This window comes from Scylla paramamosain, chromosome 32, assembly GCF_035594125.1.
Source record: "Scylla paramamosain isolate STU-SP2022 chromosome 32, ASM3559412v1, whole genome shotgun sequence".
Classification (NCBI taxonomy): Eukaryota; Metazoa; Arthropoda; class Malacostraca; order Decapoda; family Portunidae; genus Scylla; species Scylla paramamosain.
In genome coordinates, this window is record NC_087182.1 from 7431255 (window position 1) to 7446074 (window position 14820).

At 43.0% G+C, this 14820-nt stretch overlaps 1 protein-coding gene across 1 annotated transcript; it reads left to right on the top strand.

Moving 5' to 3' along the window:
• Window positions 1–13646: 13646 nt before the first annotated feature.
• Window positions 13647–14162, top strand: LOC135089383 (protein rtoA-like). The gene has a single exon (XM_063984947.1). It carries the CDS (start codon window positions 13647–13649, stop codon window positions 14160–14162), a length of 516 nt encoding a protein of 171 aa, XP_063841017.1.
• Window positions 14163–14820: the final 658 nt, after the last annotated feature.

The following is a 14820-nucleotide window of genomic DNA, read 5'->3' on the forward strand; positions in this document are numbered from 1 at the left end:
TACTAGACTGAGTTGATGCACCTTACTTCACATAACAACATGAGAAAAAAAGGGAAGCTGCAAGAAGCCGTTAGGTCTACACGTGGCAGTCCCTCTATGAACCATTTACCTATTTCCACCTATCATTTTCATTCATAAATTTGTTGGATCTTCTTCTAAAGCTTCATAATGACTTACTTTATATAAACTCCCTAAATATGCTAAAAAACATGGATGTCTTACGTAATGGGGATGTGTATGTTTCCTCTATTACTTCTGTGTACTGTAGGCAGCTGACTGGAGTTGTACCCTTGACCTTAATGAAATAATGGCAATATATATTTACGTTCCTAGACTCTGGCTTTCTATAGCATGTGACTATGAAATTGTAACTTTTTCACGTGCGAGGGAGAAATTTCACTTGAGTTTGCTCCCAGGTTGTATTACTTTTGTTGTAGTTACTATTATTGTTGTTATTATTATTATTATTATTATTATTATTATTATTATTATTATTATTATTGTTAGTAGTAGTGGTAGTAGTAGTAGTAGTAGTAGTAGTGGTGGTGGTAGTAGTAGTAGTAGTAGTAGTAGTAGTAGTAGTAGTAGCAGCAGCAGCAGTAGCAGTAGTAGTATTTGTACAGTTGTTTTTTTATAATGCTGTTTTTTTTTTTTTTAAGAAGAAGAAGAAAAGAAGAAGAGGAGGAGGAGGAGAAGGAGGAGGAGGAGAAGGAGGAGGAGGAGGAGGAGGAGGAGGAGGAGGAGGAGGAGGAGGAGGAGGAGGAAAATCAGCAACAACAACAACAACAACAAAAACAACAACAACAACAACAACAACAACAACAACAACAACAACAACAACAACAACAACAACAACAACAACAACAACAATAACTACTACTACTACTACTACTACTACTACTACTACTACTACTACTTGTACTCCCACGATCACTATTCCCACAACCACAACTTTCACTTTTGCCAACCTGAGTTGCTATTGGAACAAATACACACACACTCACACACACACACACACACACACACACACACACACACACACACACACACACACACACACACACACACACACACACACACACACACTCTCTCTCTCTCTCTCTCTCTCTCTCTCTCTCTCTCTACAGTTGCTTCCATTGCTCACTCCAGCCCTCTGTCGGCAGGCGTCAGAAACATGTGTCGGGGATAACAAGGCTCTTCATTAGTCTTCCCGTCCCTACCTTACCTCCTCCTCCTCCTCCTCCTCCTCCCTTCTCTCCTCCAATCTCTCTCTCTCTCTCTCCCTTCCTCCAATCCCTCACCTCCTCTTCGCTTCACTGCCTCTCTCCATCCCTTTCCCTCTCAGCTGCTTTCCCTCCATCACGTAACGGAGAGAGAGAGAGAGAGAGAGAGAGAGAGAGAGAGAGAGAGAGAGAGAGAGAGAGAGAGAGAGAGAGAGAGAGAGAGAGAGAGAGAGAGAGAGAGAGAGAGAGAGAGAGAGAGAGAGAGAGAGAGAGAGAGAGAGAGAGAGAGAGAGAGAGAGAGAGAGAGAGAGAGAGAGAGAGAGAGAGAGAGAGAGTAAAGGTTTGCCAGTACACAGAGTTAATTCTGTAAAAGGTTTTCGTTAAGCATCCTGTGTGTGTGTGTGTGTGTGTGTATGTGTGTTTGTGTGTGTGTGTGTGTGAATGACTGACCTTCCAAAATGTTATTCCTCTCTTTTCACAAACATCACAAGACAGCCATTTCCTTTTATTATACGTAACATGTACCAGGTAACGTCTCTTCTCCTCCTCCTTCTAATAAAATACTAAGCAGCAAAATGGAAGCCGAGTTAAATAATATATATATCTCAGGAGACAAAAAATAAGCGTAGTTTCTCTACAAACAAATTAATAAAAAAAATGTAAGCAGTAAAAAGGAGGTTAGACTAAAAAGAGTCAGGAAAAACACGAACACACATAAAAATACATATAATATTCCTTTTACAAACAAATTAATACGAATACGAGGCAGTAAAATGGAAATCAGATTAGACAAAAAAGGAAACGCAAGCCCACATACAAAAATACACGTAACATTCCACTACAAACAAATTAATAAGAAAACTAAGTAGTAAAATAGAGCACAGACTAAAAAAAAAAAAAAAAAAAAAAAAAAAACACAAATACATACAAAAAGTATCATCAAACTATATTTAACGACATGGAGAAGCGACACACATAAAACATATCCGGAAAAAGCACATTAACTACAGAAAAAAAAAACAGCCAAGGTAAAAATCATCACAAAAAAACAAAAAAAAATGAAACTACGTAAACAACTTATGAAAACACGACGATCTGAGACGGCCATTACACAGCGGCCTTTGGAGAGAGTTGTACGCCTTGTGTCTGTGCGTCTGTGCGTCTGTGAGAGTGTATAAACATATTTTTCTCCCTTAGAACAAAGTAATTACGTCTTAATTCATATTCCCTTTCCTCCACATCCATATTCATGCCCAAAGTGCACTTCTTCCCTGACCTCGTGACTCTTAATTACATTTCTGACGGGGGAGGAAGGGGAGGTCGAGATGGAGAGGAGAATGGGAGCAAGGTAGGGGAGGAGGGAAGGGAAAAACACGGATAGGGACAAGAGGACGATGAGGAAGGAACTAAGGGGTGAAAAGTAATGAGGTCCGCAAAAAATTAAGGAAATGAAGGAGAAAAGTGGGTAAAGAGGGAGAGAGGGGAGTGTGTTATCCTTTAGAGAGGGAAGGAAAAGAGAGGGAAGAGAGGAAGAGGAGAGAAGATGAAGCGAGGGATTAGAGACAGGGGGGAAGCAAGGACAAACATGGGAGAGAGAGAGAGAGAGAGAGAGAGAGAGAGAGAGAGAGAGAGAGAGAGAGAGAGAGAGAGAGAGAGAGAGAGAGAGAGAGAGAGAGAGGGAGGTAAAGGGGACAAAAATAAACATGAAAAACGTCCTTGCCCTCTCCGGCGTGCATTTCAGCGGGAGCCAAAGAGGTAAGACTCATAACCTGGCTTGCGGCTCCATTACTTTGATCACAACCACCTCCCTCGCCACCTGTGGCCGGAATATAGAACACCATCTGGATACCCTCTTGTATAAATCCTCGGACCAGCTGCTTGGAGGAATAGGAAGAGGAGGAGAAGGAGGAGGAAGAGGAAGAGGAAGAAGAGGAGGAGGAGGAGGAGGAGGAGAGAGGAGGAGGTAGAGGAGATGTAAGCAAGAAGTGAAGTCGTGCATATTGAACTGCTTTTTTAAATCGTATAAATTTTCCTTAGTTTTTTAGCTGAGTTTCTTGAGTTGCTTCTTAAAATGTAACACTAAAGACTTCTTGTTTGTGTTTTGTGTATGAGGAAGACTAGCTGTAGACAACATGAAGACCCAGGAACAGAAGACAGGCTAGAGAACAGACTACTAATGAGAGTATTGTACGAAAGAAAAAAAATATGCACTAATCTCACTCAAGGATGAAAAATCGTATAGAAGGAACAGTGAATGAAGGAAAGACAGATGGATCGTTCGCAGAAAAGAAATGAAAAGAAGAGAAAGATAGAAATATACGTAGAGGAGAGATACTTGTCCTGATGAGGAAAGTAAGTAGCCAGCAATGGTGGGGATGGTGGTGGTGAGACTGGTGTGTGTGTGTGTGTGTGTGTGTGTGTGTGTGTGTGTGTGTGTGTGTGTGTGTGTGTGTGTGTGTGTGTGTGTGTGTGTGTGTGTGTGTGTGTGTGTGTGTGTACTGTTATTTATTTCATGCACACGGGCTGCTGCACACACGCCCACAAAAAAATGCAATAAAATACTAGAACGACAGATAAACTAAAACACACACACACACACACACACACACACACACACACACACACACACACACACACACACACACACACACACACACACACACACACACACACACACACACACACACACACACACACACACACACACACACAATAAAACAATAAAACCTTCACTACTAAAAGTACTTCACATACATAATCTAGCAGAGCAGCGTGCGTTATCTTATCAATTAATTCAATCTTTTCACAATATCCCCGTATTTTGCATTCCAATATATCCCGTGTTTCCTATCATCACTTTTTATCAAGAACAATAATACCTTTATACCCAGTGACTCTCCCTCCCTTTCCCCTCCCTTTCCTTTCCCTTTATCCCATTCATTGTTCCCCTAGCGCCTCCCTACTACCCCTCCTTCCCTTCTTGTTCCTTCCTCCTCCCGTCCCTCTTTCCTTCCCAGCCACCCCACGTCCTTTTCCTCGACTATTAACATCTTAAACATTTCATTGCCTGAGTGACATTCCCGCATTCAAATGGTAAGTAGTCCCCACCTCTCTATTGTCAGGCCGAGGAAACCATCTGCTCGTTTGCACCTCTCTCTCTCTCTCTCTCTCTCTCTCTCTCTCTCTCTCTCTCTCTCTCTCTCTCTCTCTCTCTCTCTCTCGTTCTCTCGCTCTGATTTTTACTGTGGTTCTCTAATGTCTTTCTTTTGGCGTTGCTTCCTTTCTTTTTTTTTCCTTTCCTCTCTCTTCTCTTTTCTGTTTCCTCCTTTGTCTTTTCTTTTATTCTCTTCTCTTTCCTTCTGACTGTTATTGTGCTTTGTCTGCTTTGTCTAATATCTTTCTTTTGGCCTTCCTTTCTCTCTCTCTCTCTCTCTCTCTCTCTCTCTCTCTCTCTCTCTCTCTCTCTCTCTCTCTCTCTCTCTCTCTCTCTCTCTCTCAATTACTAAACAAAGGCGCGGTTTGTTTTTGGTGTCTTTGGGGTATCACAACACTCCTTTTCCTGCATTGTCTCCAGTCCTGTGGTAATTATCTTTTTTGTATGTAAATTTCACGAAACAAAAGAAGAACAGGGATGTAAAAGGCACACGTACGCTATACATTTACAGACAGACAGACACACAAAAAGAAAATGAGAGAGGAAAAGAAAGAGGAGAGACAAGAGAGAGCTGAGGAAAAAAAAGTGTAATGATCTGGTGCATGCAAGAAATTAATTAAAGTGGTGATTACTAGTTCTCCATATTTGCTTGTGTTTAAAAAAGGAATAATTGTAATGCACTTCAATAAAAGGTGGAATGATTGCTTCTGTTGTTAATATATTTCTTCTAATTTATGTGTGAAACTAAGATATTTTATTTTATTTTGTTAGATCTCTCTCTCTCTCTCTCTCTCTCTCTCTCTCTCTCTCTCTCTCTCTGTGTGTGTGTGTGTGTGTGTGTGTGTGTGTGTGTGTGTGTGTGTGTCTTTTCATATATTTATAGCTCTTTTTTTCTCTTTGTAGTTTCTTCCTACTCCGCTCTCTCTCTCTCTCTCTCTCTCTCTCTCTCTCTCTCTCTCTCTCTCTCTCTCTCTCTCTCTCTCTCTCTCTCTCTCTCTCTCTCTCTCTAAGTTACGAGAAAAGTAATTATGGCCAACAAAAGATCTGTCTCAGACATACGGCAAAGTTTTTGACATAAAATTCTCAGCGGGTGAAATATAAATAACTACTTTTTGCTTCGCTGTTTCCATTATCTCTTTCTTATTCAGTTTCATTCTCAATTTGTATCTTTTTCCTTCTTTTTTCTTTTTTGTCTTTTATCGTTTTAGTTCCCGTTTCGTATTTTCATTTTTTACTATTTTTACTTTTTTTTATTTTTTTATCTCTCATCGTGTCATTCATATGTTCCTGAAAAATATGCTCTAATGTTTTTTTTTCTTTTGACTGTCATATATACGCTGGAAATGTGATTCGTTTTTACCATTTATTTTTACTTTTACTGTCTCTCTCTCTCTCTCTCTCTCTCTCTCTCTCTCTCTCTCTCTCTCTCTCTCTCTCTCTGTTGCTCATGTCTACAAAAATAGCTAACCTACTTTTTTAGTTTTCACTTTTATCATTTTCTCTCTCTCTCTCTCTCTCTCTCTCTCTCTCTCTCTCTCTCTCTCTCTCTCTCTCTCTCTCTCTCTCTCTCTCTCTCTCTCTCTCTCTCTCTCTCTCTCTCTCTCTCTCTCTCTCTCTCTCTCTCTCTCTCTCTCTCTCTCTCTCTCTCTCTCTCTCTCTCTCTCTCTCTCTCTCTCTCTCTCTCTCTCTGTAGCTCATAGGCACAACAATGCAACAAGCCACGATTTTTCCTTTCTTTACAGCCCCTCTCTCTCTCTCTCTCTCTCTCTCTCTCTCTCTCTCTCTCTCTCTCTCTCTCTCTCTCTCTCTCTCTCTCTCTCTCTCTCGTTCCTGAGGCTTCCCATCCTGCCTCTTGTAGGGTTCCTTTCTTCTCCACCTTGGATAATCCTGCCTGTGTATAAGTCGCCTTTTGAGGGCCAATTTTGCTCCCAGAACTCTGATATTGTCTATGATACCTTTTTTTGTTATTTCCTTTGGTTTGTGTGTCTTGGTGTGAAGAACAACTAGCGTATGTTGTTCTGTGTTTGTTGAGTGTGTCTGTTTGCTTGTGTTTGTGCTTGGGTGTGTTTGTGTGTTGGGTGCTTCTTTCTTTGTGTGTGTGTGTGTGTGTGTGTGTGTGTGTGTGTCTACCTATCTGGCTCTCTCTCTCTCTCTCTCTCTCTCTCTCTCTCTCTCTCTCTCTCTGAAAAGCTTTGTTGGGGTTTATCGGTTCGTTTTATCTCTGAAAATGCTCTCTCTCTCTCTCTCTCTCTCTCTCTCTCTCTCTCTCTCTCTCTCTCTCTCTCTCTCTCTCTCTCTCGCTGCAACAGAAAATAGGCCCAAATTTTACGGTCGCGAGCGAGTTATTTCGCGGCCACAAATATTCGCGCAGCTCGGACGTAAAAATTTACCTCGCTACTACAATTCATGACATTTTTTGCAAGCCAGTAAATTCCACGAAAATATTTTTTTACACGCTGTTTTACATTTAGATTAAAAATGTGTGTTTCTCCCCCTCCCCACTATGAGAACTCGATATGTATAGACACCACTTCATTGACACACACACACACACACACACACAAACACACAACATGAAAAATATATACATTCATTAAATCTGTACCTGATAATTTCGGTTATATTCCGTAATGAAGTTAATTACGATTATTATTTTCACTATAGTAGCAGTAGTAGCAATAACAGTAGTAGTAGTAGTAATAGTAGTAGTAGTAGTAGTAGTAGTAGTAGTAGTAGTAGCCGCAGTAGTAGTAGTAGTAGTAGTAGTAGTAGTAGTAGTAATAGTAGTAGCAGTAGTATTAGTAGTAGTAGTAGATAGTAAGAAGATGAAGGCGTGGAGAACGTGTGGGGTACTGTGGGAAGTACTGGGGCGTGTTAGGTCGTGGAAGTGGGAGTGGATTTGGGGTCATGTGGTTTGCGTGTGTGTTGGGTGGGGGGAACATGTGAGAAATGAAAGAACTAGAATAATTTTCACGTGCAACCCAGAAAGAGAGAAAGAGAGAGAGAGAGAGAGAGAGAGAGAGAGAGAGAGAGAGAGAGAGAGAGAGAGAGAGAGAGAGAGAGAGAGAGAGAGAGAGAGAGAGAGAGAGGGAGGGGGGAAGCGGGAGTTGCTAAGGTGCATTGTGGGGGACGTGTGGAATGAAGAAAGGTGGAGTATGTGATTAATAAAGTGTAGTGGAAGAGGGGAGGGTGTGGGAGGTAGAGGAGGAGGAGATGGAGAGTGGAAAGCAGTGGTAAACTAGAGTTGGATGAAGTATTAGAGAGGGGGTAGGGGAAAATTATGTGTTGGGAGGATGAAATGGAAAGGGAGGGGAAGTGGGAGAATTACTAAAGTGCAGTGTGTTGTGTTGGGGGGAGGGGCTGGTAGTAAGGTGCATTAAGGGGAGAGGGGAGAGAGTGGGGAGGTGCTACATTGAAATGATATGGAGCGTGGTGGGAGGTGGAGGGGGTATGTACTAATGTTCTGAGAGTGGAAGGGAAGGAGGGGGAGGAAGAGGGGAAGGGAACACTACGAAAATGTTACTTGGGAGGGGGAAGAGGGTAGGAGAAAAGAAGCAATCAAGTGAGCTGGGGGTGGAGAGAGAATGGGGAAGGGGAGGAGGGAATTAAAAAAAATAGATAAAAAAACACTGGTAGGGGTGGTGAAGTATGTTGTGGGTGGGTGGAGGCAAAGAGTGGAGGCAGAGTTGGTGGATAATGCAGGGGTGAGGATCAGGGATGAGAAAGGCAGGTTAGGTTAGGTTAGATAGAGACGTTAAAGTGCCAAGGAGGAAGAATAGAAAAGGGTTCGAGTTGGGTTAGGAAATGCAAGCGCAGTTATGTTAAACTCGTGAGGGAATTAATGAGCAATATTCATCTAATGGCTTTGACGTTTTGAGAAATGGAATGAGGGAGATGAGTGGAAGAAGGGAGGAAGTGGAAGGAAGTGGAATGAGGCAAGGGATGAGTTCCGAAGAATGTGGAGTGTAGGAATAAGTGATGAAGAAGTGAATGTAAATGGAAGAATGTAGTGGATTAAAAGAATGAATATGTGGAGGAAACAAGAAATGAGGTGGTGGATTGCGTGTGGATGGAAACAAAGGAGGAGAAACAAATTATTCTCGGTGGAAGGAAAGAAAAACGTGAAGAAAAGAATGAATGTAAGAAGAAAATAGAAACTGAAGGGTACATTTAGACGGACTGAATGAGGGAGGAAGTGGATAACGAAAATCAGAATATACTATGTGGACGGAAGAGAAAAATGACAGAATGAATGTGCAGAGAGAAAAACAGAAAAATTGAAGAAGTGGAAAAATTGCATATGAGTCGGAGAAAGAAATTGGATGAGGTAAAGGAAAAAGAGGCGGAAGAATAATCATGAGGAAAGAGAAGAGGTGACAAGATGAATGTGTGGCGTAAACATAAACAGAGGAAAGGGAAAGATGGATGCAGGTGGAAGGAAGGAAGCAGGTGGATGAAGTAAAGGGAAGGAAGAAGCGGAGGAGTGACAGACTGCGATGGAGAGTGAAGACTGGTTCTCGCACCTGCTGATTGCTGTTTACCTTCACGTTCAGGCAGGTGAAAGGGACTAAAAAGACGCCTTGATGGAACTTTTACCTGATGCACACGAGCGGAAATGTGCCTCCACTCCTGCGGCATTTCCTATTCCACTTTCTTTTTTTTTTTTTACATGTCAATATATTTTTTTCCCTGTTATTTTCCTTCCGACATTCTCTTCCATATAGCATTGTTTTTTCCTTATATATATATTTTTTTCTCTCTCTTCCTCAGACTTCTCATCTTTTCGTATGTGTCTTCATTTCTGTTTTTTCTCTCCTTTACTGCCTCCCCTCAAGACTTCCTCCCTCTCTCAGTCTTGTATTTTCTTTTGCATATTTGCTTTATTTTTTGCCTTTCCATTTTCTTATATACTTGGACTCTCTTTTTCTCTTTTTATTTCCTCTTTCCCTGGCTGTTGCCCACGCCGTGCTTCTCCTTTTTTGGCGTTATAGTATCATTTCCCTCTCTCAATTACAACTTGGACTGTGTGTGTATTTTTTTCTACTTTAGTTTGTACATCGTTTCCTTTACCACCTCTTCGTCTTCTTCCGGATCTCTTTCACATGTTTCTCCTTTCTTCGCCCTTCCTCAGTTTCTGCTCTCTTCTTCTTCCTTTGTACTCAACCCTTTCTTCCGTTTCCTTGTCTCCTCTTCCTCCTCCTCCTCCTCCTCTTCTCTGTACCCCACCGGCAGCGTCCTCTCTGTTTGTACCTTCACCCGGCTTGCCTCAGAATCTCACGTCGTGTTTGGGATCAGAGTCATTTTCTGTGGCATTGGTCGGCCTGTCAGATAAGTCAGGGCGAGCGGCTGCCTCCCTCCTCTTCCACCTGTTCCCGGAGGCGTCTCATAAACACAGACGACTCCTGAAGGTGATGTCCGCGACCACCTAAAGACCTTCCATCCACTTGGCTTCCCGGAATGAGCAACTGAGCAGAGGTATCACGACTCCTCTTCCACCTTTTGCTCCTCCACTTCCTTGCCCTCTTCCCAGCCAGTCAGCCAGGGAGCCAGAGAGCCAATCGCGGCTGCCTCATCGATAATGGGGCTTGATTATGGGTGTCCCTGCGTCGGGGTTTCATCAAGGACACGAGGGTTTCGGAAGAGTCTGAAAAGGACCCGACCCGACCCTGTCACCTCGCACGATCACCCTCGCTTCGCCGGACCAACATCTTATCAGCAGTTATCTCGGAACGGCCGCGTCTTGGGTTATTTTATTCGCCACTTTTTTCCTCCACCATCCTCTCTCTCTCTCTCTCTCTCTCTCACTGGATCCCCGGAGTAAGAAGAGGAGGAAGAAAAGGAAGGAAAGGAGGTAAGTAAAGGAGAAGAAAAACTCGGGAGTGGAAGGAAAGTTATGGCTTGTTTCATCTCCACCAAAGGAATCTATTTCATTTTTTGTATCCATTTTTTCTCCCCTGTTTGGAAGGCGAATGATCCCTTGCCTTGCCACACGAGGTTCATGTTTCCCAGGAAATCCCACGCGTCCCGAATTTTCCACCTCACACCTTTAAGTCCAATACACGGAGTTACGACTTGCACCTCCGCACGCACCGCATCTCGCTTCACTCATGTGGAACCCGCCATTAAGCAAATCCATTTTCTATACGAACTTAAGTCCAAAAGAACGATTCCGGCATATAAAAGTAAGGAAAGATTCACAGCTAAACTCGTCAGGTGTCACAACTGATTCCGTGATCGATTGTGTAATGAGAGTGAGGTGAGGAGGTGAGGGGGTGAGGTTACCAGCTAGCCAGCCAGCCAGGTGAGGTGAGGTGAAGTGAGGCCCCGATCTGCTATTGACATGCCCACCTGTTGCTCCACGGGGAAGACAAACACTGGATACACGGCACTTGTTTTCCGGTAACGAGAAATAATGGCACATGGGAATATGGAAGGGTGATTTCCGTAAGCTTTATTTTTTTTTGTTTTCTCTCTCTATTTAGACTTACATTCGGCAGGGTGTGAAGGGACCAGTACAGTCTATATGTCTTCCATGTAATTATCTCTGTTTTTTTTTATACATGACACAGGAATGCTTCATTTTTTTTTTATAAGAGGGACACTGTCTTAAGGCAACAAAAATGAAGAAGAAAAAAAGAGCTCCAATGAGTTGCCAGTCCCTAAAGAGGAGGCCAAAAAGATGATCTAAAGGCAATTTCCTCATCACCCTTCAGCTCGTATGTAAAGACTCCTACACAAAATGCATCTTCCTCCGTCACGCAGCATAGCATCCCATCCATCTCCCTTCAGCCAACAACCATACCTGTCCAGTTGTTTGACTGTTTGACCCGCGCGCACCATCCGTTATCGGCTGGACGCATCTCGACCGTGTTCTGTTTCAATGCCTCTTGTGTTTGCTTCCATTTTTACTCCCGTTGCGAATGGCAAATCGAGCTCGGTAATCTGCCTTCCACTGGGCATTTCCCGCCGGGTATTTTCCCATGTAAATTTTATTCATGGTTGTTTGCTTTGGTGTAGGTGCAGTGAGGAGCTGGGAGAGGCGAGGGGAGAGGGAGAGGCACAGATAGGAAGGGGGAGAGATCTAGGAATAGAGTAGCATAGCGGGTGAGGATGAGGGAGAATAAGGTGTGGTGAAGGTGAGAAGGGAGTGTAAGAAAGGGATCAGGAGGGAATGATGAAGGTCTGGGAGGTTGTGGGAGGGAAAACAGGGTGGGTGGCGGGTGTCGGAGGAAGGAAGAGGAAAGAAGAGAGGTACTGGAAAGAATAAGCTGCAGTGCATTATTTGACTGAAACAGGGAAGATAACACATGAAGATAAACAAACATATGAGTGTGTGATGGGTAAACAGGATCTTGAACACCTTACTCTCTACTCACAAGCGAAAAAAAAAAAAAAGTTCAAGAATAATGAAGATGACAATTGAGAACGATTCCTTTCTCTATTAACTTGAACACTACACTCAGTATCCTCACATGCGAAAAGGGGAACCAAAGAATAATGATACAGATGATAAACATTAATAGCGTTTCTTTTATATATGAATCTGAATGTCTTATTAAAAAAATAATACAGATGAAAAACAATACCCGCGTTTCCTTTCTTTACGTTCTCTCCCTTATTTCGCGAGAACAAAGTGCCCGAGGAGGAGGTTTCCAGGTCTTCGTCTGCGTCTCCTTCACGCATCTTTTACGACTCCCAGGGGATGCAGCGACGCGTCTCCAAATCCTTATCTCCAGTGTGTGTGCGTGTCTGTCTGTCTGTGTGTGTGTGTGTGTGTGTGTGTGTGTGTGTGTGTGTGTGTGTGTGTGTGTGTGTGTGTGTGTGTGATGCATCGCCACTCCACCTAAACGAGGCCTAATTAGTCTCGAGAGCCTCCCCAAGAGATGAAGGTGGTTAGAGGTCAGCTCAGGTCAATCAGTTCAAAGGCAACTCTAAGGGCAATGACTCTTTTACGTGAACCGTGTCAGGTGAGGCAGGTACGACATTACCTGGCGGGGTTAGTGAGCGACAAGTGGTGGTGCTTATTCTAGGTACGGAGATGGTAATGATGGATGTAGTGATAAAAATGGTAGATATGAATATGGTGATGAGTTAAATGATAATAATGAGAGAGAGAGAGAGAGAGAGAGAGAGAGAGAGAGAGAGAGAGAGAGAGAGAGAGAGAGAGAGAGAGAGAGAGAGAGAGAGAGAGAGAGAGAGAGAGAGAGAGAGAGGCAAAGAGCATAGTAAAACAATACAAAACAATCCCCCCAAAAAAAAGAGGTGGAACAGAAGGGACGAGAGAAAGACGTTGAAAGCATCAAGAGAGACAGAGAGAGAGAGAGAGAGAGAGAGAGAGAGAGAGAGAGAGAGAGAGAGAGAGAGAGAGAGAGAGAGAGAGAAATACACACAGAGACGGACATCAACAGCAGGAAACACCACCACTAATCGAGACAGGGTAATGAAAACACACCAGAACTCAACCTGGATATATGGCCAGACGCGACGCTGCTCATTCCGGGTTGCGCTGTGGCGAGTCAAGTAATAGGTGGCGGCAGTGAGAAAATTCACACAACAACAATAACAACAACAAAAAAAAAAGAAAATCACAGTTAAGCCTCGTTCTCTCTTCCACGTAACACGAAAAGCTTTTGTTACTATTTATTTCCTCTCTGTTCTCTTTTCCACCCCCCTCTGCTGTCTCTCGATCCCCCTGTCCTTTCCCGGCCGCTTCTCTTCCTCTCTGTTCCCGCCTCACCTCCGCCATCGCAGTAAAAAGGAAGTCCATACAGCAATTGGCTTTCAGAGTGATTGGAAGAGCAACGGATACTGAAGGGTGGAGCGGACGATCACATACACACACACACACACACACACACACACACACACACACACACACACACACACACACACACACACACACACACATACACACCCACACCCACACACACATGATGGAACAGACAAGACAGCATGGATAAAAAATAAAAAAAGACAAAAAACTAATGGGAAAGGATTAAAAAATGCCGCAATTAATTCACGTACGTACAGAGATGAAACGGACCTCTCTCTCTCTCTCTCTCTCTCTCTCTCTCTCTCTCTCTCTCTCTCTCTCTCTCTCTCTCTCTCTCTCTCTCTCTCTCTGTAAAATTGCAATTGGGTTCCACTAACATAATTAGGTCTCCTTGGGGTTTCCTCTTGACCTTCGCGATGTCGTGAATACCTGCTAGGACAAGGCTTCGTGGCACACGGAACATAATGACATTTTCTCTATTTCCACCCGCGAGAGAATGGGAAAGTGGCACAAAGGAACACAAACGAAGATCCAGAAACAGTACAAAGGAACACAAATGAAGACCCAGAACAGGAACAAAGGAACACAAACGAAGACCCAGAACAGGCACAAAGGAACACAAATGAAGACCCAGAACAGGAACAAAGGAACACAAACGAAGACCCAGAACAGGCACAAAGGAACACAAATGAAGATCCAGAACAGGAACAAAGGAACAGAAACGAAGACCCAGAACAGGCACAAAGGAACACAAATGAAGACCCGGAACAAGCATAAGGCAACACAAACGAACACCCAGAACAGGCACAAAGAAACACAAACGAAGATCCAGAACAGGCACAAAAGAACACAAATCAAGACCCAGAACAAGCATAAGGCAACACAAATGGGAACCCAAAACAGGCACAAAGGAACACAAACGAGGATCCAGAACAGGGACAAAGGAACCCGAAAGAAGATCCAGAAGAAACACAAAGGAACACAAACGAGAACCCACAACAAACACAAATGAACACAAACAAAGACCCAGAACAGGCACAAAGGAACACAGACGAGACCAAAGATCAGCAAATCTATTACGAAGTGTCGAATTTACGTTCAAATACATAAATAAATTTCTTGAAACAGTTAGATTTATATAGATTGATAGCTTCATCTACATATATAAATCTATTACGAAGTGTCAAATTTACGTACAAATATTTAGATGAATTTGCTGAAACAGTTAGATTTATATAGATTGATAGCTTCATCTGCATATATCTGTAAAATAAATAAAGGAATGTAGGGAAATACGCTGATCGATAGAAGGATATATAAATGGATGGAAAAAGTAGATAGCCTGAATGACAGTTAAAGAAAGACAGATACATTGTACGTACAGAGAGATAAAGAGACAGAAAAATCAGTTGACAGTTTGATTGGAAAGTTAGAGAGAGAGAGAGAGAGAGAGAGAGAGAGAGAGAGAGAGAGAGAGAGAGAGAGAGAGAGAGAGAGAGAGAGATACGGAAATAAAGAAAGGAATTAAGAAAGAAAGACCGAGAGAGCGCAGAGCGTGGGTCAGTGGTGGTCGGCGACAAATCTATATGCATGGAAGGAGCAAAGGGACACAAAGGCAATCAGAGGCTGGCAGGGCGGCGCCTCTCTCTTTGGCAGGGGAACAGAGGCGA

Bases quoted from the DNA above. Each gene is read 5' to 3' on its own strand.
- LOC135089383 (XM_063984947.1), top strand. From the start codon at position 13,647: ATGGGAAAGTGGCACAAAGGAACACAAACGAAGATCCAGAAACAGTAC.